This window comes from Rhamphochromis longiceps, linkage group LG4, assembly GCF_057381845.1.
Source record: "Rhamphochromis longiceps isolate RC_006_pf linkage group LG4, R_longiceps_female_GT1.1, whole genome shotgun sequence".
NCBI classification, from domain to species: Eukaryota; Metazoa; Chordata; class Actinopteri; order Cichliformes; family Cichlidae; genus Rhamphochromis; species Rhamphochromis longiceps.
Genome location: NC_140560.1, coordinates 25,229,183 through 25,255,533, shown reverse-complemented (window position 1 = coordinate 25,255,533; position 26,351 = coordinate 25,229,183). Strand labels below are relative to the sequence as shown.

The 26,351-nt window shown below is 41.4% G+C and overlaps 1 protein-coding gene across 3 annotated transcripts in view; it reads right to left on the bottom strand.

Moving 5' to 3' along the window:
- The window catches only part of cyth1a (cytohesin 1a), a 34,753-nt gene extending 15,770 nt beyond the window's left edge, over positions 1–18,983 (bottom strand). The window contains exon 1 of one of the 3 annotated variants that reach the window (XM_085404055.1): positions 18,841–18,983. In XM_085404055.1, coding sequence (XP_085260181.1) covers positions 18,841–18,922 — 82 coding nt within the window. In that variant the 5' untranslated portion in view covers positions 18,923–18,983. Of the gene's footprint in view, positions 1–4,418; positions 4,678–9,434; positions 9,689–18,840 lie in introns of those variants that run through there. The other 2 variants (XM_085404056.1, XM_085404057.1) reach the window with 2 other exon arrangements.
- Positions 18,984–26,351: the final 7,368 nt, after the last annotated feature.

The window sequence follows — 26,351 nt, the reverse complement described above, 5'->3', positions numbered from 1 at the left end:
ACATACAAAAAGCAAAAAAAGAAGAAAAAAAAATCCAACTTTAAATATATAACCAGCAGAAAGAAATCTGTATAACTGAGGATGCTTATTTTAATAAAAGAAGCAAGTAAACCTAAAGACATTGGGGTAAATAACTATGGCATTTCCCAGAATTTCTGATAATATTTAACACAGGGATGATAGACGATGAAAGTTAAAAAACAGGGACTGCTTTAGAGCAGACTGAAGGAGCACCAAAACAATGCCATGCTGTCTTCCTGTTTTGCTTTCAGACAGCTGGGGGAAAATGGGAGTCCACATGAAGCTGACCTTTCACACATCAAACCTCGACACCTTAAGTAATTCTGGCATACCGGACATATACATACCGAGCATTCTGCTATTTAAAGTCACAGTGGGGTCTGAATAAATTTTGTTTATAAGCGGGGGCTGACAGGATGATACTGAGCAAAGACAAACCCAAATATATATGTGCATTTTTTTAAAAATCTGGTCACAATTCCTCCTCGCAGATGCACAAGAAGGCACCACCTAACACACAAACAAAGTGGTGATAGGTCTGAGAATATATGGCCCTCCTTGCATTTAATGACCTTATCTCCTGATTGCCTGGATGAGTTAGTGTCACAATGATGAAATCCAGAGCAGGGGCTTGTGTTCAACAGCCTAAAAAAATAACAACAGGGAGGATGATCTCAAAGACGAAAATTCAATTGTCTTTCTAGAAACACGATGTCAAGTAGGGGGCCTGGCAGACCCTAAAAAAAATGAACAGGACACAGCACAGGACAGCAGGTCCCAATATGAAACAGCCACATTGCTCCAGGCCTTAGAGGAGGACTGACATTAGAGAAGAGCTGCATACAGGACTGTAATTTCACTCCAAGGAGAAAACTGAAAAAATTAGCAAACTAATAATTTTAAGGAAGGAAACTGTTTATACACTTTCCTCTTTTGAGAGCACATAAAAATAGTTTGTGCAAAATCCATATGACAGATGCACGATGGCACCCAGATCCTGCAATCAAAACGTACACTGCATCCCGACATGTCATCTGAATCCGCATAATCACGGAGCAACGTGGTTGAAACCATCGATGCTTTCCTTGCTCCACCCAAAATAACCATAACCACAGCACAGCAGGGAAAGGCCCTAAACATGCTTGCTTCAGAGGTGGGCACCAAGTGGGTGTAATTTCCCAGAAACCAGCAGATGAAGAGGGAGTTCATCAACGTAAGAAAATGCTTGGAGCACTGCTTGGCTCGCATTCAGCAAACCTCTGCACTGACACAGCCGATGAAATGTGGCTGTCATCAGAAATAGGCAGGACGTTAAAAAGAGAGTCAGAGAGGGTAGAGGAAGAATGAAGGGACTATTTGTTTTTGGAACAATGAAAATAAATGGTCTTATTAAAAGATACTTTGTGATAACCACCTACTATCCATATTTTATTGTTGGCATTACAATATTATAGAAAAGGGATAAATTAGGCATTTCCTTCCACGCACACCACGCCTCCTCATCTGTCTGAATTCTTACTCTCTCACATGCAAAAAGGGCAGGGTCGAACCTGTGATGACCACAGGCTCCACAGACTGTTTCACAAGTAAAACACATGACGCCCACATCTCACTGCTTTCGGAATTGCAATGCGTGAAAAATAAGTCATCTAGGGGAATTACATGCAAACGCACATGGGGGCGTGTTTGCACATAGTGCCGTCATGCAGAGAGACCAGGGACAAGTAACATGGACTTGCACACCCACATATAAACTAATGATCAGCACTCTTGCAACTTGCTTTTTGTTTCATTTTACAGCACTAACACCATCTGACTGTCATTTCCAGCACATCATTACGAAACTGTCACTCCCAAAGTGTGTTCACCTCTATTCAGAGGTCAGTATTACAAAGTACTAAATTTATTTTATTTTAAACCAAAGATAATGCGTTCCATTTATATACCTTGCTGAAAAAGATGACAGTGTGAAGCAATTGGTTAATGGTACTGACATAAGTGCTCTTTTGCTAAATCTGGCATATTACAATCAGAGCTCTGTCCTGCAGTGGCCTGGCCCTCATTACTCCTGGGTGCAGTTCAACCCAAATGCATGACTTGAAACACTCAATGCACTCTGCAAGAATAATCATGGCACTTACTCCTGAACTGGTACATCCCACTTCTTGTCAAATACATTCTGTACTTTAGGTAAAGTGCTTAAGAAGTTTTTTTTTTAGTTTCCCCAAAGCTTCATTTGAGCCCTAAATCAGGTATAAGAATAATACCTTGTCTCGGTGCACCCTTACTTTTTTAATCTAAGAGTGCAGACTTCCTAGATGGGTGAAGCATTTTTTTTTAGTGAAGGCTGGGTCAGCAGAGCGCACCAGGGAGGTGGCATCAAGAGAGATACCAATTATAGATCACTCTCCCAGGGCAGCAGAAGCCACTAATACTCATCCTGATTGCCATCCTGGCAAAAGAAGCAGACGTCTCATTTCCACCCAGATCACTGAAGAACTCTCCTTGGAAAATACGGAAATTAGAATTCCGAGTGCTCGTAAGATCTTTTAGCTCCCCCTCCCTGCTGATGTGACCCAATTTAGGGAGCTCCTCCAAGCACACAAGGACCAAGAGAAAAAAATTATTAACTAGGTAATTTCCTTACTCAGGCTGCTCCAGCAACACAGATACTAGACATACGTACGTATTGCATGTAAGGAAGAAACTAATGCTGAGTGATCTTTATAGTAAAATGACAGTTTAGTAGACATGTGTATTGGTGTTTTACAGCAGCAGATGAAGACGTCAGGAATATATTTACACCTACAATTTGCTGAGTGAGGGAATATGCGAAGACACACAGATCACTGTTTTTATTTTGATGAAGTGCACACAGTGATGGAAGTAAACAAATGACACTGTCAGCAGCAATCATTCTTTGCACAAGGTTTTGTTGTTGTTTGTGTCTGCAGGTTTTCTCCTTCATGCACCATCCTTCTGGTCTGACCAACTCCTATCTAGGCTTTGCACTCCCTTCTTATTCCAGCCGATCTCATTTGAACTGAGAACATCAGTTTTCTCGAGTCAACATCTACCTGCTCCTCTCCCCCCATTCCATCAGGTTTCTGTTGCTGCTGTTCAACATTTGACCTTATGTTTACACTGACAATCCTCCCTTTAAAACCTGGCCACTGGCCTCAAGAGCCACGTAGGCGCCAATCAATTGACCCCTAGCCAATACCAATAAGAGCACAAATGGTCAAAAGAAGCAGTCCACTTCTTGATAAGGTTTAATTAATTCAGCACAGGACACACACAATCGATTATGGTGCTGATTTTCAGTCTAATAAATAACTCTAAGCTTTCTGATTCTTGCTGTGGTCTGCTTAAACAGAAAGTGATTTAAAATGTGACTATCTCATCCACATATCTCAGACTGAATCTCATTACTTTAGCAAATCCCACGGGTACCCTCTCTCATTTATATCTAAAAGCACACACACACACACACACACACACACACACACACACACAGACATTCTATAACAAAGCAGATCAAAGGCAACAAAGCTAAGGCTGTTTTGAATGTGGTCACCAAAAGGAGAAAAAAAATCATTCATCTCTGACCTCCTCCTCTAGAGCACACAAAGAAACAGAATCCACACACCGGACTGAAAAGGACCACCAGTTATGGATTAATAAGAAGAAAAAGGCCCAAATCCATTCATTCTGACCTGTTGGTATGAAATGTGAAGGGGGACTGGCAGAGGAGAGACAACAGGAGAAGAAGCCCTGTGTTTAGCCAGGGAAGCGTGGGACAGCAAATGGCAGAAGAACAGAAACTGTGAGAAGAGAGGTGGGATGATCACAGCTCTCTCTTTGTGTCGACAAGTAGCTTTATTCCTTAACAAGGCCCAAACACATGGGCTGATGATAAGGAATCGCCTTTACTTTTACCAGCTTGATCCTTGTCAATTTTGTTGAATGGACCTATCCCATGTGCGCCATACAGACCCCTGATGATGTGGTGTTTAAGTCCAACTTCTACATACATCCGTCATCAAAAGGGCTTCATTCATACCAACAAACTCACCACTGCTGACATCACTCTGTTACCCAGTTTTGGGGCTCCAGCTCTGGTATACAGTCAACACAACAGGCCAGCCAGGAGATTTAAAACACATAAATATTCATATATATGAATCATCTCCCAGCAGTTTATTTATAAAGCATGCATTTTTTTCCAGCTTCATTGATTTTACCCTCAAAACTGTCAAAGGGCAACTGCAGGCACAGACTCAATGAAACCTGACCAAAGTCCCACATGACAGCAACATGACAGCAAGCAACAGAAAACAGCCTTGCAATTAATTAATCAGCTAAACACAGAAGCATCATCAAGATTTGGTGCTAACCTGAACAAGAAAATCTCCCAAGTGTTACTTTTCTGGGTTTCTGAAGAACTCCACTTCTTCACTCCACCTTGTTGTACACAAACAGGCTCACCAGCCCTGGCTCCTGTCAGATTCTACCGCTTAATTCTGGCGATTCAAAACATCCACACGTCAAGTAACAGAAGGAAGAGTCCTGCTCCTCCTGACAGGGAGAGAGACACTGCCTGATTTCCTCAGCACAACTATCAGCTGCCAGCCGGCTCAAGGCACACAGCCACTGATACAGTCCATTTGGGAAGGAGCCTTACTCACTAGCTCACCACCTCCTCGCCCTCCCTCTTTCTCTCTCTCTCTCTCTCCACATGCTTTCCTGTCTCCACGACAAACATGGTGGCTCCACCCGGTGGTCATTCCTTTAGCTGCTGCCCCTTCTCCCAAAAATATGCTGCATACACACCTGTAGGCATACGTTCAACCCATGCTTATAACTCAACATGCTGAGTCCTAGTTAGAGGATGAAATACTTTTCAGGTAGTAATCCAATTACTCCCCCCCCCCTCCATTTCAGATTTTTTAAGTGTGGAAATTTGCCCTATTTGTATCAGGAATAATGAAATTAAAAAGCCCAGAACCATAAGACTGAAAAAGAAAAAAAAAATCCAGCCTTTCTTATGTTCGTAATGATGATTAATAGTTAAATTACCAAATAACTACATGATGATTGGTTCCTCCTCTGCCGTCATCTCCCACAGAGACAGCGATGATATATTCTACTATGAGCTGGTGTTGTGAGTAAGCAATTCAAGCCAGTTCTTCATTCTCCTGACCAGTCATGCAGCCAAAATTACCACCTCCAAACTCCACTTTAACAACGGACTCTGTGCTGGAGGCGAGTATGTGTTTATTGTTAAGTCTAGGCCATGAGTATTATCCTGAGTCTAATGATCTTTTAAGAGAATGGTTCTCAGCACTGCTCCTCACTGTGTGTGTTTTTACAGTATGAGTGTACACTTGCCCCGGGTACGTCTGCAGCACAGAGCAGACATGAGCGCTTGTCTGATGTCTGTATAAAGACGAATGAGTCATCCTGGAGCCCTCTGCCGTGCTGAGTGCACTCTGCAGCCTCGAAGTGACTGAGCTTCTTCTGATAGCTGTCAGGATGGGATCCATGTGCTGGTGAAGTTACACCCATTTTTCACATAATCCCATCTTAGACAAGAATGGAATAGCAACAGTAAATTCACTTGTAGCATGCCTCAGGATTACAATGATCTATGTTGGAGAGTCAAAGGTGTTATTCTCCTAATGAATGTTCCAATAAAACATAATGCAATACAAATGTAAAGTGATTTGAGAAAGCAATAAGACTGACAGATCCCTTTCTTCTGCTTGTGCCATCAGTGCCAATCTCATTATTATTATTATTAAATTCCTAAAAACATCAGTATTGATTTTAAATAAAATTCTAAATTTGAGGGGCTTCAGATGTCACCTACTGGTCACTGAAGTCCTGTGGTGAAGCCAATGGAAACTTGACAAAAGTCTGCCCTGAAGCATATGCTGCTTTATCAACATTCTTGACATTAATGGGGAAATAATTTAATACATACACACCATATTGTACTAATATACTTGAAAATAGTGACTGTGCCCATAAATACACGAGGAAAGGGCTTAATTAGGTCACAGACAAGTGATCTGAGGAAACATCATCTCATGGACTTCTCTGCATCTGGGGTTTGTTTTGCAATCAGAGGACACCCTGACGTTTATTAGAAGGAATGCCACTTTAAGGAGGAGCACTAGTTTCACTTTTCAGTGGATTTTTCCCCTCTCATGTAGTCCAACTTGGTTGTCTTCCAGAGCTCTCAACAGGTGAAAGTGCAAAGCATTTTGTGTTTGTGTGAGTTTTTGTGTTAAGAGAAGATGTTTTACACCCTTTAAAAAGGCACATTAAAAAGTCAATGCCATCGCAAAAGAAGACTGGTCAAACAGAAACGACCCCGTCACTCCCCTGACAGCCCAGACATAGTTCACAGTGGGTTGGCTAGCTTTGTTGACGCTGCTGTGCAGGAATGTAGAGACCCAAGGATGTGAGGGGGTGGGAACTGAGCCTGAAGAATGTATAGCAAGGCCTGCCACCCTACACACTGTGTCAGCGTCAGATTCAGTGTAAAGCAAACATGCAGAGTGCCCAACAGCAGCATAGCAGCTGCATGCACATACATAGGCATAATCCACGGTAGCAAACACAAAAGATGAGCTTTTTTTTACATAATCCCTGCTCTGTTTTATTGACATTAACTTGTTTTTAGAAGCAACCGAGGAGGCAACTCTGTGTTTTCCCTCAAAAGCGGAAGTGCTATTTCTTCCCACAATACATGCCTTTGTCCTCTGATGCCGTTAGCCTTGATTCTAATCAGGGCTTTCCCACTAACAACATCCTGCCTTCCCAGTATAACACACACGTTCTGAAAAACATGTGGTGGAAAAGCTGGAAGAGCCAAAAATCTTTATCTTTTAGCACCTTTATTTTTGCCTCAGTGTTGCTTTTTCTGCTGTAGAAGAGTGAAAAAATGGACCCATCACACAAATTGTAGGATGCCTCTTCCTGCCAAGCATATCATCAAACCCTTAGTTTCCTGTTTGGGAGCTGCTCTAACAGATCGGCGGAGGAGTGAAAACTGCGGCGAAACCCTCCCATCCTGTTGGGAAGGGAATAAAATAGGCATTGGTTCATTGTGCTCTGAACAGTGGAGAAACACCAGGAGTAGACCAAGTATGCACAGCTCAAATCCTGAGCTGCTGCACAGCTGCTTGATTGGCAAATCAGCATACTCCTTTAAAAAGGCATCTATCAAGAAGTTCCTCCCAGCCGCCATTTTGGATTCTTTCACATTACCAGCAGAAGTCAGACTTTTTTTTCCTCCCCTTCCCGTAATAAGACAGCAACTCCAGGCATGTCTCTACCTGTTGCAGACGAAGCTGAGTGTCACTAAAAGTCAGTAACTTTGAGAGAGGCGAGGAATAACAAACTGCTAAGCTTTGAGATTGCAGTGTGATTTCCACTCCTAGAGAAAGAATAAAGGAAAAAAAAAGAGAACTTGACACATTTCTTTCTGAGAAACCGAGAAGGAAGTGAAAACAGCAGTTCAAGTCTTGCTACACCCTTATCTGCACTCTCAGCATCATGACAAGATGTCACGAAATGTGGACAAGAACACAATACTTTTCTTGATTAATCTGCGAAATTTTTAAAAGGAGCTCAATTTATGATTAATAAATGTAAACTACGATAGCTGAAATGCTTGGCCAGAAAGACTTGGACTTCATTTATCTGGGATTATAATAATGACCTGACCGCAAGACATGACAGACTTCCCCAACTAATCATAGCTCGCCATCGTGACGTTACGAAATCATGATGTGCGTCACATGATGTCACATGAAGACCAAGCCCAGTACCAAATAGAAAGTCAGTTGTAGCTGACCATAATAACAATGCAGGTAAATGACAATCCAAAACAAACCCCCCCCTTGCCTTGACTAATTAGAAAGAAAAAAAAATGTTTGTTCAGCACAGACTCTCATGAAACCATTGCAATATTAATGTGACAGGTCATAGTTTTAAATCTGCACACCCTTCATTTTCTCTCCTCTTTCAGTTGCGAGATCACTATCAACATCAGCGAAAACAGCCAACCAAGTGCTGCTGAGCTACCAAACAGACTTTCAACAACACCTCACTAGTGCTCTCTGCTCTAAACACATTTTCCATTTCAGCACCAACAACACAGAGTGAACGATGGTCTGAGTGGAAAGGAGCGCTGCAACTGATGCAGAAAGAGAGCTAAAATATGATTATGGCGAGATGATGACGATTATCAAACCACGGGGGCATTAGTGCCAGGGAGGGTACACTGTACCAGAGGCCCCATTAGAGCTCTCAGCGCCACTCATTAGGGAACCATTAGTGACAACTACTTTAATTTCCCAGACCACCCACCGCTAAGTGGCAGAGACAAATGGACTCAAAAGGAATCGAATGGACCTCTCGCTCACCTCGCTGCCTCCAAAAAACAATGCAGCTGTGTGTGCCAGCCAGGTTCAGCCAAGGCTATGGAAGGAAAAGAGAGAGGGGGGCAAAGTGTGCAAGTTCCCAAGAACAATAAAGGAGCAGCAGCATATGACAGGATCAGCCACTGTTCTCTAACAGGATTATTAGTGACGCAAGGCAAAGTTCCTGATTAATGCTGCCAGGCTAACCAAGTCAAAGAGAAAAGATGAAAGAATGATGCTCAGCAACAAAGGCTTTCTGTCTCACACCAAAGGCTGCACACTGGCTCATTATGACTGCACATCATCAAACTGATGTAAAGGAATTACAGCCACAAATGTAATTTGCAACAGTTAGCAAGGCTTCTCTGGCATAATTTCAACTAAAGGTGGCCCATCCAAAAGCTGGAATGATGAAGTATGACTCATGTAAAGCTTGCTGGAGGAGTGCGCGGTCTGCTCTCACACCTGTTGCTGAGTATTCAGTGAAAAATGACACCGACGATATTTACTCTGACCGTGTTAGAGTCTGCATTAAGTCTACAGAGTGTTACTACTAAAGTGCTTGATAATGTTGACACCAGCACTGCTCAAAACTAAATGTGAAAATACAGCCAGCTCTTTGATTTAGTGTACAAATATGTGGTAATGTGCTGAATGTTGTAGACAAGGATCAGTCAATATGATATGGATAAACAAAAATAGACTTTAAAAAAAACCCAAATGATTGTGTATACATATTTTTTATTTGCTATATAAGGCTCAGAAAAGTGCCGCGCTTACACAAGCAGCAAAGCAACAATAGGAGAATAAACAATGTCAACAAGGCCAAGGACAGTTACAGTCCACTGAGATTTTCCATTTTCATACCGTCAAGTTATTATCTCTGATATATATATATGTATATTTTAAAGGCCATGTGGTGCCATTTAAATTACTTTCACACGAAGTAAAACGTCTCTCCCTGAGTAGCTCACTCACCTACGCCGTCTTCCGACTTTAACACCATGATGTCTGTGCCTCAAGGTTTCGAGTCCGAAAAGTTTCTAGAAGATTTCCGAGAGTCAAACCTTTCGCCGAATACAATTAACGACAGCTTTATTGGCTTTTCAACTCTCAATTGGCGAGTTAAAAGTTACTCCGAGGATTGACTTCTAGCCTAAAACAAGACTGTTTCGGTCCACGACTCAAGGGAGTGGTTTGAAGTGACGGACTTCGACCAACCAGCTTTTGCTCCTGAGAGCGAGAAAGTAGCAAGAGGAGCAGGCTTGGCACAGAGGAGCGCTTCCGGTTGTGCCTTTCAAATTAAAACACGTTTTAAAGAATGTTTACAAAAAACTTTATTTGGATTACACAGTTACAATTTTTGTTGTTTTGACTCTTTCTGTGATTTGGTATTCATAAAGGCACCATTAGCCAAACCAGTTATCTTCAGGACAGTACAAAACTTAATATAAATTCAAGAAAACACTACTCTTAAATTACAAGAACTTTATATTGATTTGAATATTGAGGTGTATAATGAGACTGACTCAAGACATTGTGGCACCCAAACAAGCATTCAACTGGCTAAATCCCCGTCATCCTCACATCCAAATAATTTCAAAGAATAACTGTCAGTTATTAGTTTGGAATTGCCCTGCAGCATTGCCACATAAACTTGGAGAGGTATACCAATTTACAGAGCTCAAAACTCCTGTTTGCATATGTGTTGGTGCTGGTATAATCAGACCATAACTTTCAGCACATAACTTTCTTCTTTCTTTTTTTTTCAAATTAGGCTTATCCTGCAGGATCCTACAGGTTTATGTTTTATACAACAGTTTTGATTTGTGTCTTTACGATGCCAGTGAGTAGATGAGAAAAAATAAACAAATATATAAATATATACATGTGCATATAAATATATAATGTACATATTACATTTTTAAATGATTCAGTTCTTCAGCATAAACGACTTCCCGTTTGGATTACTGCATTGGTCTTTTTACTTGTTTTAACAAATTAGCTTTGCATAGTCTTCAGACTTAGTTTTAACCTTTAGGGCCCTACATGGTCAAGCTCCCCAGTATATATCTGACCTGCTGAAACCACATTCATCTTTCCAAGCTCTAAGGTCATCAGCTCAGAGACTGCTGGTGGCCCCACGCGCTGGATTTAAAACTCATGGAGATCGGGCCTTTCTAACCCTGAAGACTAGATTTCAACTAATTTGTTGTTTTATGTTGTATTTTACTGTTTTACATTGTTATTTGCTGTATTTCCATTCTTTTTCATTTTCTTTCTCTTTATTGTGAAGCACTGTGTGATTTTTATGTGTGAAAAGTGCTATATAAATAAATTTTACTTACTTACAAAAAGTAAGGTAGGTGTCAGTAGTTCATATACTGGACTTTGTAATTGTAAGTGAGACTCTTATTTTGAAAGGAATTCGTTGCCTATCTCCGTCTCCTGATTATGCAAACTGATTAGAGCGCAGCGAACGTGCCCTATGACGCGTCTGCCCCACTGTGTTGCCACCCTGTTGCCTTCGGCTCTCTCCCACACACGCACACACACACATGTGTTGGGGTTTGAGTGGGGGCAGGGAGTGAGTTAGACTCACCGAGGCAGAGCAGTTTACTGCTGCTAATCTTGCTCTTTTTAAGGCTTTTGATTCACCACATCCGCCGAGAGTAGACGTGTGTGTGCAGTCAAACGTTTACCTCAGAAACAAATGTTAAACCGTTCTTTAGAAAATAGCAACAACACCTGCACAGACAAACACTTGTGAACACCTGTTGGATATTCAAACTCGCTGCACAGCCTATTCTCACATGATATTATTGCAATAAATAAACAAATAAATCAAAATGTTTCAGTCTAGTGCTTTAATGGCAATGGATTTATTTCCCACATTATCCTGTATAATCTTTTTTGTTGTTGTTGTTGTTGTTGTTGTTGTTGTTGTTGTTGTTGTTATTATTATTATTATTATTATTATTGGGGATGATTGAGTGATTCTGAAAAACAGCTGATTTTCATTGCACTCTTATGATTACACCACAACAATGCAGGGGCCTACCAGTAACGATGAAACAGGTTTGGCTACATCTTGGTGATACTCACCAGAATGTTTGTGCCTAATGCAGCTTTACAGTTTTGATGTCATGACCTTCACCTTTTCCCCCCCTGTGATCAAAGGCTGATCAAAGGTTTGTTGAAAGGTCGTTTTTTCCTAGTAGAGAGATATTTCTTGGCGGCATTTTTTAAGGAAACTATGAGGGATTTACAGCCCCCTGTTGAAAGTGAGTAAATTAGTCTTCTGTTTGTGTAACACCTGCACAGCCATACTGCTGTCAGATAGCAGAGGATTGAGCCTGTCCTTGCCTGTTGATGAATACCTGAGAGCCAAGAGGAATGCTCCACTCACAGCCAATGACAGAGGCCAGGTAAGGGGAGAAAACAGCTCATCTGTTTTGTTTATCTGACGTACGGTAGAAAAATGTGTATGAGCTGTCCAGCTGCATTTTAAAAAGATTCTGAGCACCGACCCAGGAATCAGGACACAGCTACTAAGAAGACTACGGTAAAGTGCTACAGTCTGCACTGAATCTTCATTTAGGGGGGATCTCAACTTCATTCTGTGACCCATGAATGCTTCAGCTGTGTCGCGCAAACTCAACAGCTGACAATGCAGCCTGTGTGTAGCGACCCCCGTACACACAAAGTTTCAACTCATTGTTAGAAGTGCATCCATTCCCCCAAGCAATGCTGTAAATCTGTGCTCAAGGACCCAGAACAAGAGCACACAGGCAGCTGCCTGACCTTTAAATGAAAAGATTATGAGATGACATAGACACATGAAGATTACAGTTATCCACAGCTTCCTGAACGAGCTAAAGTAGAACGGATCAGCAGATAAATGGAGGATTTATGCAAACTTTAAATCAAGACCAAAAAAAAGAATAAAGACTGTGCTAAAAGGTGCAGCAGATTTTGAGTTTCAAAGGAAAAGAGAAATTCCTCAAATAGACAAAGGTCTGCTCGTCTTAGAATCTGTAGGACGTTAGTTCTTTTTTTCAGTTTTAAAATTAAAATACCATTACCGCAAAACCTTTAACTATGACCTATAAAAGTCTCAACTATGAGGTCAGCCACAACCAAATGGGGAAACTAGGTTTACCTGTGTAACGCAATATTATTTTCCAGTAAATGCAATAAGATTTATATGAATTGGTGTTGATGATATGACACATTTACTGAGGATATCTTTTTATTACAATTTTATTCATATATTATTTAGAGCATGTATGTATGAAGACCACAAGACAATATTAATTTGTCTTCATGTCAGTAAGTTTGTGTGAAGTTGTTGGCTTTGTCCAAGAAACTGCATGGTGTCTGTAACAGTGCTGCTACAGCAAAGGTAAACATTTACTTTAACACTGCTTAATTATTTATAACTTCTAGATATCCCACGCATGCGTTATTGCTGCAGGCATAAGATTACATTTTATGCAGCATTTTGCAAGATGTACATGCAGGACACATTATATATAAATCAGGCTGTGTTGGATTTGTAGCAAAGCTTTTTCTGACAGCTTTCTGGTATCACCCTCTAAGTCTACATAAGGTGACTGTAGCTCTCTAGCCTCTAGGAATGTTCTGACCTCACACAAGTCTGGCTCGTATTGTGAAATAGCTGTTGTTCAGTCTTACGGTGCTATGTTAAGAATGTGGATTTCAGGTGTGATTGCAAGTGCGAGTCTCAAAAAAGCTTGTGGTTTTAAAAGGTGCCCTCAGCTGAGTGTAATGAACACATGATTGAATGTTTTGACTTCGATCATTAGCACTCATTACTGATGTGCAGGTCACTACCAGGTTTTTAGTATTCAGCGACACCATATAAAGTTTCGTAAGTAGTGATTTCAAAATATGAATCAAGGTTGCAGGATGTGAAAGAAAACGATTGTCAAGATAATTCCAACAGAGGGGCGAATTTTATTTTATGTCTGACCGAGCTCCAAAACACTCCACTTCACAAAAACTACAATTTGCGACTCCCTGGAAGAGGCCCAAAACCAAAGTCCTAGTTTATAAGGCAGGCTTGCCATAAAAATATAGCCTCCTAATCCAAGAAACACTGATGCAATACGTTTTCAAACATCAAAAAAAGTCTTCAAAAACACAGAAGTTGGAAAGCAAAATAATGTTTTGCTTTTTGTGTTTCTGTGTGTGTATATATGTGTAAAATCGGTTGTGGGTGTGCCGGGGCTATTATAAGTGAAACCACAGAGTCAAAACAATATCCTGGCAGCTCCTGAACTAAAAATACATCTTTATTTTAGGCTTTAAATTGCCTGAATTAGATGGAAAATTGCTGTGTGAGAGAAAATAATCCCCATCATTAAGACAAAAGGTACCAAGAGTGACTCCTGCTGATCATTTGTATTAATTACAGCTGCAGGAGGGGAGAAAGAAACCCACAAAGGAAAATTTTAGAGAAATTTATCTTTACTATCAAACAGCAATGATTTCAACCAAAAGCATTTCAAAATTAACTACACTGCGTCATACTGAAGTTGGGTCACTGTACAGAGTCATGTTGCTTTTTTCTAACTTACAAAACATGCAAACAGGAGGTTTATTGAGAAACAGGAGGTTAATATCCACAGACGAGCTCGAAACAAGGCATGAAAAATGGTTCTGCCACCACGACAATTACAAACCTGCACGGCAAATATTCTTTGGTATTAGACATGGCTCTGCTGATCTGCTGCTCGACGCATGAGTCACTGCACAAGTTGACTTTGAAACCACTGCTTTCCTTTTACAGGTGCAATCACAGGTAATGAGACCTTTGGTTCTATGCACTCTGTAATTTTCTGGGTTAGACGGAATTCAGGACTGAACGATTAATTACTGACATGAGTCATGTGCAAAAAAAAAAAAAAAAAAAAAAGCAGAATACATCTAACTCTGGTGCTATTTTTCTGATGTTTGCATGTCAGAAAGAACTCTGTGGGCGGCCAATCAATTTGCAATTAAAATAGAGAACTCTACACAGCTTACAGCAGGACCCACCTACACGCAGTAATACTGCTGCCAGAAACTGTTTCAGGAGGAGCATGCAAAATTTCCAGAGCTTCTGATAAAACATGACAGTTGAGAACCTGTTTGCATAAGAAAACGTACTCATCTCATGCTAGTCGTGCAGCGTTCTGCACCGCACAAAGTTTTGACATTTACATGGTGACCCCAACAAGAGATGGCACACGGTGACAAAGCGACTGCTTATCTTTGCTGAAAAATTCATGAGTTTGACTAATAAGCACTCCAGAGAAATAACTAAATATACATTTTGCTCTTTATAAACAGGATTCTATCTGAGTCATAAAAACTAAAAGATCGAGGGCAGCAGGTGCATGCTGCTAAGCAGTTAGCGTTAAAGGTGAAAACTGACGGTCATGTCAGATATAGCCAAAATAGCACAATTATGAACATCAATTCTTTACTGTCCTATCCGTTGCTTGTTCTTTCCTAGAGCATTTATCAAGACATAAAAAATATCTTGAGACATATCCTCCCATAACACCAAAAGGAACCCACTTAGTTAGGTTTTGTGAGTCTCTCTATGTTTTCATACACTCTTCCCTGAAGGAACTTCCTGTCAGACTTCTCACTGTCAAACTCATTCAGCATAAACACTCACAGGACACTTTATTGGGTACTCTGTGCAACCCATGCTTTTGCTTCCAGAAATGCCTTATTTCTTTTTCACACAGATTTAACAAACACTGGAAACACTCCTCACAGATATTAATCCATATAGATATGATAGCATCACGCGGTTGCTGCAAATTTGTCGGCTGAGAATATCCTGTCCACCACATCCTCCGGGTGCTCTATTAGACTGAGATCTGGTGACTGTGGATGCCATTTGAGTGCAGTGAACTGTACATGATGTGAATTTTGTGACATTACGCGTTATCCTATTGGAAGCAGCCATCAGAAGGTGGGTACACTGGGGTCATAAAGGGATGGACATGGATGGACAGCATTACTTGTGTTTCTAGGCTGTGGTATTTAAAAGATGCTCAACTGGTACTAAGTCCTCCAACGCGTACCAAGAACATTTTGCACCATTACACTGCTGCCTGCCTGAAACAGGGCCTATATGCACCGAGTGGCTGCCATGTGATTGGCTGATTAGATATTTGTGTTAACAAACAGCTGAATAGGTGTACCTAATGAAGTGGCTGATGACAGCATTTATAGCTCTAGCTCAAAAAGAGCTCAACCTGTAGTGGTTCTGGATGTTGTTCATTGTACCTTTTTTTTCCGTCAAAAAAACTATTGATTTTATCTGACTTGTGAAATATCTCATTATTTTAATAATCAATAATAAACTGATATAAAAGCTGTTAAAATAGATAACAGTACAGTGTAAGGCTCCCAAACCAAAAAAGGCTGGTAACTGCTGCCATCACTACAGTCTCATATATAACAAGCTGATAGGGCAAATATTCTCAAACACACGCTGTTGCTGACGGCCTTGTTGTGCTTTCGCACAGATCAGTGTGTCCTCAGCTGTCCCTGGAGCCCACGAGAGTAATTTCCGCGTCAGAGAGCCTCGGCAAATCCGGGGCACACCTGGCTCTCTGCACAGATGACTGATGGAGCTGTGCTGATATCACTCGGAGAAAATTTCTATCATGTCTTCTATAAACAACACAGTACTTGGGATCGCTGTCATTCTGTGGGCTATGATGATTATTTAAGCATGCCGACTCACAGTGACTGTCACTGTGAGCGTTTGGTTAACAATAACAATTACATTGTGAAAGGTGCAAAACAGTGTGCGTGTGACTCAGTAATTTAGATGCAAAAGGGAACTGAAGAAAATAAATGATAAAATAAAAGTCTGTATTTACTTTGGAGTCTGATATTACTACATGAGAACAGACTAAGAAGGAAGTAATTTCTTTTTACTTCTTCAAAAGACAAGACTAGTTTAATTTCAATATACATTCTCCTCTTAAATAAAAGCATTAAGTATTATTAACATGTCTTATTAGAAAAATCTGATGTAAACAGTTATTGTGGGCAGAATACACTCATTAACCACTTTCTTAGATACACCTGTTAGATACACAGCCATTTGTCGAGTGGCAGTTCTCTGGGTCAAAATGCCTTGCTGATGTCAGAGGTCAGAGGAGAATGGACTGATTCAAGCCACAACAACAGAAGACCACACCAGGTGATATTCCTTTCAGTTAAAAAAAAAGAAAACTGTGGCTACAATTTGCATGGGCAGCATGTTTGGAAAACAGAAGACTGGAAAAATGTTGCTTGGTCTAATGAGTCTCCATTTTCACTGCAACCTTTGAATGGTGCGGTCAGGAGTTAGAGTAAACAACATGAAAACATGGATCCATCCTGCCTTCTTTCAGGCAGGTAGTAGTAGCTCCATCAACCGGGGTTTAATGGTCCGGGAAATATTTTCTTGGCACACTTTGGACCACTTGGTACCAACAAAGCATCATCTAAACACCATCTACCTGAGTGTTGTTGCTGCTGACCGTGTCCATCCCTTTATGACCGCAGTGTACCATTTTCTGATGGCGGCTTCGTGTCACAAAACTCAAATCATCTTAAACATGACATTGAGTTCACTGTATTCAAATGAACTCCACAATCACCAGATCTCATTCCAATACAGCACCTTTGGGATGCAGTGGAATGGCAGATGCGCATCATGGATGTGCAGCTGATAAATCTACATCAACTTTGTGATGCCGTGATTTCAATGTGGACCAAAACTCTGAGGAATGTTCCAAGCAACTTGTTGAATTGCGAAGGTAAAAGGAGTGTAACCCAGTACTAGAAAGGTTTAACTGACAATGTGACCAGTGAGTCAGTAGATAAATTATAGTTTCCGTCAAGCAGTTTTTAAGAGCTTTATATGTTGTGTGTGCAAGAGAGTAAAGCCACCAGATAAAAGTACACCATTTCCTACTGAGATGTCATAACAGCGAAATGTGATGCAATTTGTACGCAAGTACAGAAATCAAATAATTCCCCAACTTATTTCAGGAGTGGTTTACAGTGATAGCTTAGATGACACAACGTGAACTTGCCTAACAACAGTTGGATGAGCCACACATGAGTCATTCGTGATTCACCATTAAAAGCAGAAATACCAACACTAACAGTATCAGCCAATGTCATTACATCACAAGTGGCCCAAACTCTTAACGGTTGCCATCACAACACAAACTTCGTTTTATTGCCGTTTAATCAAAAAACGTGACACAAGGCAGGCAGTTGGCAGCTTTGGTAATACGCTGCCCACAAATTGCAGGGAAGGCTGAATGTACAAATGCAAGCCAGTGTTTTATCTAAGTGACTAGAAACACCCAACATGCCATTCAGTTCTGTTGGCCTGACAAAAAATAAAATAAAATGAGCAAAAGTCTGCTGTCATCACATTTAGTACCAGAACAATCCAGATTACTTCCTCGTTGAATATCCAAATCGACAGGCAGAGCCCTGGTGCTGATGTGGATATTTTGAAATGACTGAGGCAGCAACGCTTCCACATGCTTCGCACAAAGTCAGCTGATTCACTGCCACCCAACAAAGCTTTTTAAGTCATGTCAACACGCAGTTTAAACACCCCCAATGGGAACCTGCACACCATCCTGCAGTGCAATGTCATCGCGGCGCTTAGCAACCAATCCAAAACAACAAACACGCACACATCAGCTCCATCGCTGTCCAGATGGTGAGTAGCAAACTTCTAAAGAAACCAACATCTTAATCTGTGTCTCTCTGTGTGTAATTAAACCGAGAAACACAGAAAATTCATTTTACCCAGCTTTAGGAGGCGATCACCAGTAAGCACAACACTGCCAGTCCTCTTTGTTAAAGGACGGAAACACAAGTCTTTGGCAGAGCTGAGAAAGTCTGGCTCGCAAGCTGAGATTTCACATGTTGTCGGCCAACATAAGGATTTTATGTACATGTGTGAAAAAGGAATGTGAAGTCATCAAGAAGGAGGCAGCCCTGCTGCAGATTCGATCAGCTGAGTGAGTAATAACATTAGCTCACGCTCTATTAGAGTGCGTGCACGCACAGGGCAGAGGTTTAAGCTGTGCTAAATGAGAGCCTCCCTGAGCCTCGAGAAGCTCCTTCTATTTCTGTCCGACTGTTTGTTTTCATCTCTGGTTTAGTCATGTGTTCGTGCCAGTGGTCACAGAAGCACACATGACCACGCTCACAGGTTGAAAACACATTCAAAAAACAAATGCTCGTGATAGTTTCAACACTGTAGGTTTATAGTAATGATGCCAAAAGCCAGCAAAATGAAAAATGATCTTCCTGAAAACAACTTTTACTTTACCTGGAGCTTCCTCGAGTGGCTTCACAGCAGGGCACAAGAAGGTCTGAAAACTGGACACACATAGTTCACCGACTGTCCCCATAGCTCCGGCGTGTTAATCTCCGTATCTGAGTGTATGTCTCAGACTGCAGCTGTGTATCGTCCTGAGTTCCTCCCTCCTTATGACTGTGATGTGAAAGAAAAGTTGTGAAGATCCCAGTCTCCCCAGTGCACCTGTCACTCCTTGCTCCCAGCTGTTCCCTCCATGGAAGGATTCCAACTGTAAGATCCTGCACTGTGTCACTTTGCTTCACCTAATCCCCCCCCACCCCAAGTTGGATGACGCTCCTCGGCCAATGTCTTACACTAACCTACTTTCTCTTCCCCTTTGTTGAGAATGTGCAACTTGCTATCGGATGCTAAAATCACTTCTGCTTTCTCCCCCGTTCCCCTTTTCCGTTGGTATCTGAACCTCGCTCTTATCCTCCTCTGCTCCCTCTCTCTCCCTTTCTCTTTCTCTCCCACTAGCTACCTCACATACTAATTCTTGACAGGCTGCACACAAAATATATTAACGTATCTGCGACTGCTGCAGCAACCGCGTACGACTGGTCCAATCTGAAAAGTCGCTTGAAGAAGGGATGGAGTTCTGTTGTTTTCATGGAAATTATGGCAAAAATAAATAAATAGATGAAAGTCAGCAGTATGCTTTTTTTTTGTCCACTCCAGATTTTTATTTCCATCTCCACCCTCTGCTGCTTTTAGCTTTTAGTCACTCTTGGTTTTTGGCTTGAAAAGCATTTAAAAAAGAGACAAGATTTCATTGTTGCTTGGCAACAGGATAGAAGAAATAACTAGCTCCTGGGCCAAACACTGTGAGCCATTTGTTTTGATTAGATTATTCTCACACTCGGTGAGGGTTATTCGCAGTGACACGATCGCATTTTGGGGCTGTATAACGCACATGGGTTTCACAACAACAACAACAGCAACGAAAATGTGCTCGTCAACGATCTGTTTCAGATTCTCGCTTCCTCTCGTGGAACAAAATGCAAACGATTAGCTTCCCTCTTGAACTCGTGTCACCTGCCACTCTGCATTACCCCACTTGTCAGTCACTCCTTAATTACTCCTTCTCTGCGAGTCATTCATTAATCCTTCAACTCCGCCCTCTCTGTCAATCATGTTTCCATTGAAAAGCAATATAGGGGTGACTCGATAAGGAATGCAATAAAGTAAGACGTGCTTCGTGGTTATGGAAATCATTATGATCTAACAAGCACTGCCTAGTTCATTATCTGAGGGCACAGTGCTTCAACTTGACCTCTGTATGAACTGCAAAGTCAGTTCTGGGTACTTTAAATGCTGCAGCTGCACATCACCTAGACAGAACAGCTCTGTCACCAGAGGAACGGCACACAGTGAAGTCAGCACAAATCTTCCGCCTCTTTTTTTTTCTTTTTCTAAATGCATATTCCTCCCCCCTCGCTCGACAGCACAACACAAACACACTGAAAATGTTTAAATCTGTGTATTCCACTGAACTTTTATGGAGCTATTCTAGTCCACAGAGCAAACTTTAAGTGCTCTAATGAAACTCATAAAAGCCAATTAGCCAAATCGACAACAGTTCATTTGAATTAATTATTTTTGCACTGCAGTTTATTATGGACTAATGAGGACGTCAAGTGCAACACGCAATTAAGCTGCAAATGCAGTCATTCAAAGAGAGATCCCCAAGATGCCCAAACTGTCACAATTTAAATGCTAATACTGATTTGTTATATAACACACTTTAGATTGCTTTAGTCAAAAAGGCACATGGTAAGTCACTGATTGATTCCTCATGAACCCCAAATGGGAGAAAACATCTAATGACCCTCAAATATGTGAGTAAACTAAAAATCTACAGCAATGCATTGATTACAAAGTAAACTGCACTTTTTCTGCAATATGTAGGATGGCATCGCAAAAGAATTCCCTAAACAAATCAAAAGAGTTTAAATTATACAAATAATTTAATGCATCCATTCCTAAGTGATTAAACCACTAGGAGGCTAACGACTGTACTCTGTCACACCCGATCCAACCCCTACTTGTCTTATAGTGACGGTGCAAGAGTCTGGGTGTTGTCAAGGCTTAATTGCTTATTGTGTTCATCCAACAAAGTATGGATGCCACTTCTTGGCCTCATGCTCTCTGGGCTGTCATTTTTAGCTGAAGTCAATCAAAATAATACCAAATAAAACCAGATCTGGTGTCAGTCTCCACTTTATGTTGTGCTATTGAGCCAGTTCGTAACAGCTGAAGCAGTTTGCTTTGATATGTAAGTCTTGCCACGTACAGCATGAAGGCCTTTTGCGTTTAACTGGCCCCAGATGAACCACTTCCTTGAGCATGGCATGCCATCATGTGGACACTGCATGCAACAACAACTCTTATTTTCACCTCCCCAAGCAGGCTACAAGTCTTCTGGAGTTAGCAGACCCAGATTTAATCTAACTATGAAATCTATGTGGGCTGAGTGCAACAGTCATGAGTAAAAATTGCAATAAGAAAACCGATAACTTCCCCAGAAGATTACACGATTCTGATGTGAATCAGTCATCAGTAAACGAGTAGACAGCTACGGAGGTGAACGTGTTTTCTTTTTCGATACAATCATTTCCCAGGTGGAAGATAAAATCTACAGGAAGCTTCCTGATCTGTGTTGGTGGAACTCCTACATGGCAGCCTAATGATAGCATCACCTCTGGTGACTAACAACTGGCTGAGTGGGGGCAGAGCCAGTGTCTCTGCTGATACAACCAGAGTGAATATGAAGGCTAGAGCTTCTACACCTGAACAGGCTGAATGAGCTTCACAATATCTCCACAATAGCAACATGCAGCACTCGTTGCTCAGCTTTGAGCACTTCTCTTCATCTGCGTCTCTTTTTGATCGGTGCAAATGTAATCCCATTAAACAAACCATTAAATTCATTTCGCTTCTTATTTCTGGAGTTATTACACGATCAAGAAAGTAGAACAGCTGTAGCATCTTTGGTGTGATTTTTATGTAACTACTTATTTCTTGTTATTAAGAACAAGTTGTGTCTGCATAAGCCCGCTGAGAGTTTGCTGCTTCCGTGACAGTGTCAGTATGCTTTGAACATGAGAGGAGCTTAGAGCTGGAGTAAATGTGTCACATGGCTGAAGAGTGACAGTTTAAGGGAAAAAAATTACAAAGAGAAAACAAGAAAAAATACACACACACACGCAGCATTAAGACCAGCAGAAGCATCTCTATTTCTCAGACGAAATCACTCAGATAAAGAGGAGAGGTCAAACTGACAGAGAGAAAGATGACACCCATAACCACAGAAACCACATATACCTGTCACCCTAGAGCACCAGCGCACCACACCTATGAGCAGTTGCACTGTTTCCTTTGTGCACATTTTATTATGCAAAGAGAAACCGAACTGCGCTGACAGGTGCAAGTAGATGGGAGGGGGTGCACACAAAAGAAAAAAAACATTTTGACACCCTGCAGCTCAAAGCCTTTTAAGTAAGTCTTGAAACCCAGCCACGCCTCGTGAATCCCCAGGTAGTTGATTTAGGGCGCCAGCACCTAGCAACATCACTGGAACACAGTTCAGAAACCTGTTTCAATGATAATCCTGCTGTAAATGTAAGAAGGCAGCTATGCAGGTGAAGCCACGACGCAATAAATTATACAAATTACATTAGAAATATAGGCAGCCTCCAGACGAATGTTGTGTTTTGTTATATAAGTCCAGACTAATAATAAACTGCAGTGGGGGGAAAAAAATTGTGCCAAAATAAAACGACATCTCCACTTTTACTTCCATCTGCTTCCCGTCTTCTTGCTCACAGAGGAGATGATATGCTTTGCACTTCTTCATTCAGATTCTCAAGCTGTCGATTTGACTAAGAAGGTGTCGGGGACAGCGAGAGTGTTATCTGAATGCGCTGGGTGCTTCAGCGTGTCTCTTTTCTTATGCCTCACACTTCAGCAGATAATTACATAATCACCAACTGATTCTTTCAGCTCCTTTGCAAATAGGAAGTCGCTGACGGCATATCATTATCCTGTTCTGGGGCTGACAGGAAAACACCCTGCACGGGCTACCCAAAGTCACCACCTATGGACTCTTTATAGCAATTGCTCCTTTGTTAGGAGCTGTGATACTTCCATTAGACTAAAACTTCCCCTCATTTTTGGAAAAGAGATGAGAAGCATCATCCCCCTCCTTCTCCCTTCAGCAGAGCATCAGTAGAATTTTTTGCAATGAGGCCATTGCTGGAGGTTCTATTTTGAGATGCATTAAGCTCACTAAAAAAAAAAAAAAAAAACTAAACTACTAAATAATTGAGACGAAGGCTCTATCATATTCTAAGCTGAGCCACCAGCTAGCTCATCCCGGTCTGACATCATCAGGGATGTCACCATACACTTGATGACATGATGCTGAATTTCCAGTAAATATGGCTCACATTTTTTTCAACACAAGTAGTTGTATAAGAAGGCATTCTGTAAAAAAAAGAAAAAAGAAAAGAAAAACTATGTCAGCCTCAAAATAGATCCCAGCCTGATATCCTATAAATAAATCAGTCCGGATCATGTAAACTCCCAAAAGAGCAGGAACTTTTCTGTTTCTCCCTGCTGTTGTTTTTGAGTGTAAAAATCCGATTTATTATTATTATTATTGTTTTCACAGCTGTCACCCTGCTGTCATAGCTGCAGTGAGATGCTAAATCATTAATTGCGTCGACCTTTTTATATGTGTGATTACCACAGAGACCACCTGTTTTAAAGCTGGCTTTAGATTGCATCCTTCTTCCTGTTCCTGTGTATGCGCTTAGACTACATAAACACGGGCAAGTGTAGGATGAAAACAACACGGCATACAGGCCTGCTGCGGACTAGGACTTACTTTGAAGTGTGACACGTTGTCATTTTTTAACACTTTCACCAAACAGACAGGCAGTAGTGTGGACATAGCTCAGTGGGCTGCATTTTTTTTTTAATCTCTTGGCACAGCAGGAACACGGACACGCTACGGCAGTGCTGAAAAGCATGCGCTCATGCAGTGTCAGGCTTTGGATCAAAGCGTCTGCTACATGCGTGAAACAGTGCGATGAGGACAAACCGTAATTCTCCCCCTCCATCCCGGTGGTGCTGATGCTGCTGCTGCTTCTGCGGCTGATGAAGGCGTCTCTGTCCGGGGATGTCTCTCTCGAAGCGCCCGCAGCAACTCCGTTACCTGCCGCCCTCCTTCCCTCCCTTTCTCGTCTCTTCTCTGGCTTCGCCTCACCTCCCAGCTCTCAACTTGAAAGCAGGCGTAAGCTTACTTTTTTTTTTTTTTTTCTTAGCTTGTTGCTTTTCTGTTTGTCCCTTTCTTTTTGCCGTTTCAGAGGTGTGTGCTGCCGATGCCTGGCTGCTCCGCTGTTATGTAGCTCTCCAGAAAAGCCGGTGCACATGCTGGCCCCTCCCATCCCAGATGTGATGTCACGCTCTAACTTAGCTTCAAGTTTACTAAATGTCCTGCTGCTAGGTTTTATAACTTGCTGCTTATTTGACGGGCCCTGTAACGTGTGCATACAACTATTCATATAATCCATTAAATACAACATCCAGTGAAAATATGAGAAAATTACTAAATGTAATGCGAGAAGCAAAACAGATTTAGGTGATCCTCTGTTTATTGGAGCGTTATTCAGTCTCTTTTAGCTCCCAGACGTAAATAAATCTTCCTTTTGAGCTAATGAATAGACTTCAGTTGCTCACCAGAGCAACTTCATCCCTGTTTTCCAAGAGAAAAACACAGATGGAGTAGAACAAACTCAGTGGCCGCTGCTAACGATAGTCCTTTGTGGCATAAAGTGAACACGGTGCAGAAGTGGCACCTGGTGTGGTCTTCTGCTGCTGTAGTCCATCTGCTAACATGCTCTACATGTTGTGCAATTAAAGATGCTCCTCTGGAGCTAATGAGTGGTTATTTGAATTACTGTTGCCTTCCTATCAGCTTGAAGCAGTCCTTTTCCTCTTACTTCTTCCACTCATAAATATTTGCTGTTTTTCTGACCGTTCTCTGTGAACCTTGGACCCCTGGTCTGACCCCGACATGCCATGTTCGAAATTACTTAAATCACATTTCAATAAGGAGAGAGCTAAACATGATTTACTGAGATAAAGAAATTAGCGTATTGGGCGATTAGACACCAAATGACCCATCATGGCAGAACAGAATCCCAGCAGTGATAGGATTTAAGACAGGACCTCCACAAATGGTGGTAAAGATGAAGACTGAGGCTTGAATAGAGCTGTGGCTGAGGTAACTGAAGTGGAGATGGGGAGGAGGTGGGTTGCATGAAAGAGAATCTGAAAGGGAGAATGGCAGGGAGCACAGATTTAAACCATGCAAAGCCGAGGCTTTTGGCTCAAAGAAGGCAGGCGAGAATTGATTGGACTAGAGTAATGATGTCAGAAATGAGATTGACAGCATGGGAAAGCAGTAGTCCTGTAAACAACAGAAAAGCAGCTGAATACACAGGAAAACAGACAGATGAGTGACTACAGATACCTCCTTATTGAACTTACACTTAAGCTTAATTTCTGCCTCATTCTGATGCTTACCTTGTTTCTCAGCAGGTGATCTTGACCATCTCTACATGGCTAAATGCATTGGGTTACTGCTATGTGATTATATGATGTTGGCATTAAGAAGCTGCTGAACCACTCAAAACACTCTATACTGCAGCAACATTACCTTTGCCACACATATTCACACAGCACTTTATTCTGTACTTGCATGCTTCATCTACCTTGCATTTACACCTGCAGCCAACTGAGAATCACCAGTTGACATATTTTTGTAATTCAGGAGGAAACCAGAGTAATTGGACAAATCCCACCCAAGCACAGGAAGAGTATGCAAAGTCTGCTCAGGAAGCCCTAGAAATCTGGAAGGGATTGGGCATCCATAAATCCAACTGGTATCTCTCATACATCATAGCCACAGACTGGAGGTAAAAGATGGGTTGGTCTGAAATGTCAAATAAAAAAAACAAACCAAAAACTCCCCAACTTAGTTGGTCAGCAGCATCTCCCCCTATTACAAAAATAAGTGATTATACAAAAGTGAATGAGAGACTTGATCTACCACCCACAGTAAACGTCCTGCTAATGAGATCTGGTTTCCATCTGTAGTTTTAGGACTTGTTAGGTTGTTCATCCTGTAGATTAGAGTCCTTTTCAGACAGAAAAAAGACAAGAAAGCAGTGTATACTTTAGAGCTTTGCCTGTGGGTTACAAGTTTTTGGTTTCCCAGTCAGAGCTCACCCTAATTCGTCAGATCTGTTTAAATCAAAATTTGAACATCATGCACAATTTCTTGCAATTGCATTGAGCACCATGTTTCCTTGAAATGGTACACAAATGGTTTTGAGGTCCATTTTAAATGTAACCCAACCAGCAGCATGCTGTATTAACAAGAAAGTGCAGTAAGTGGTTCAGCTTCCATAGAT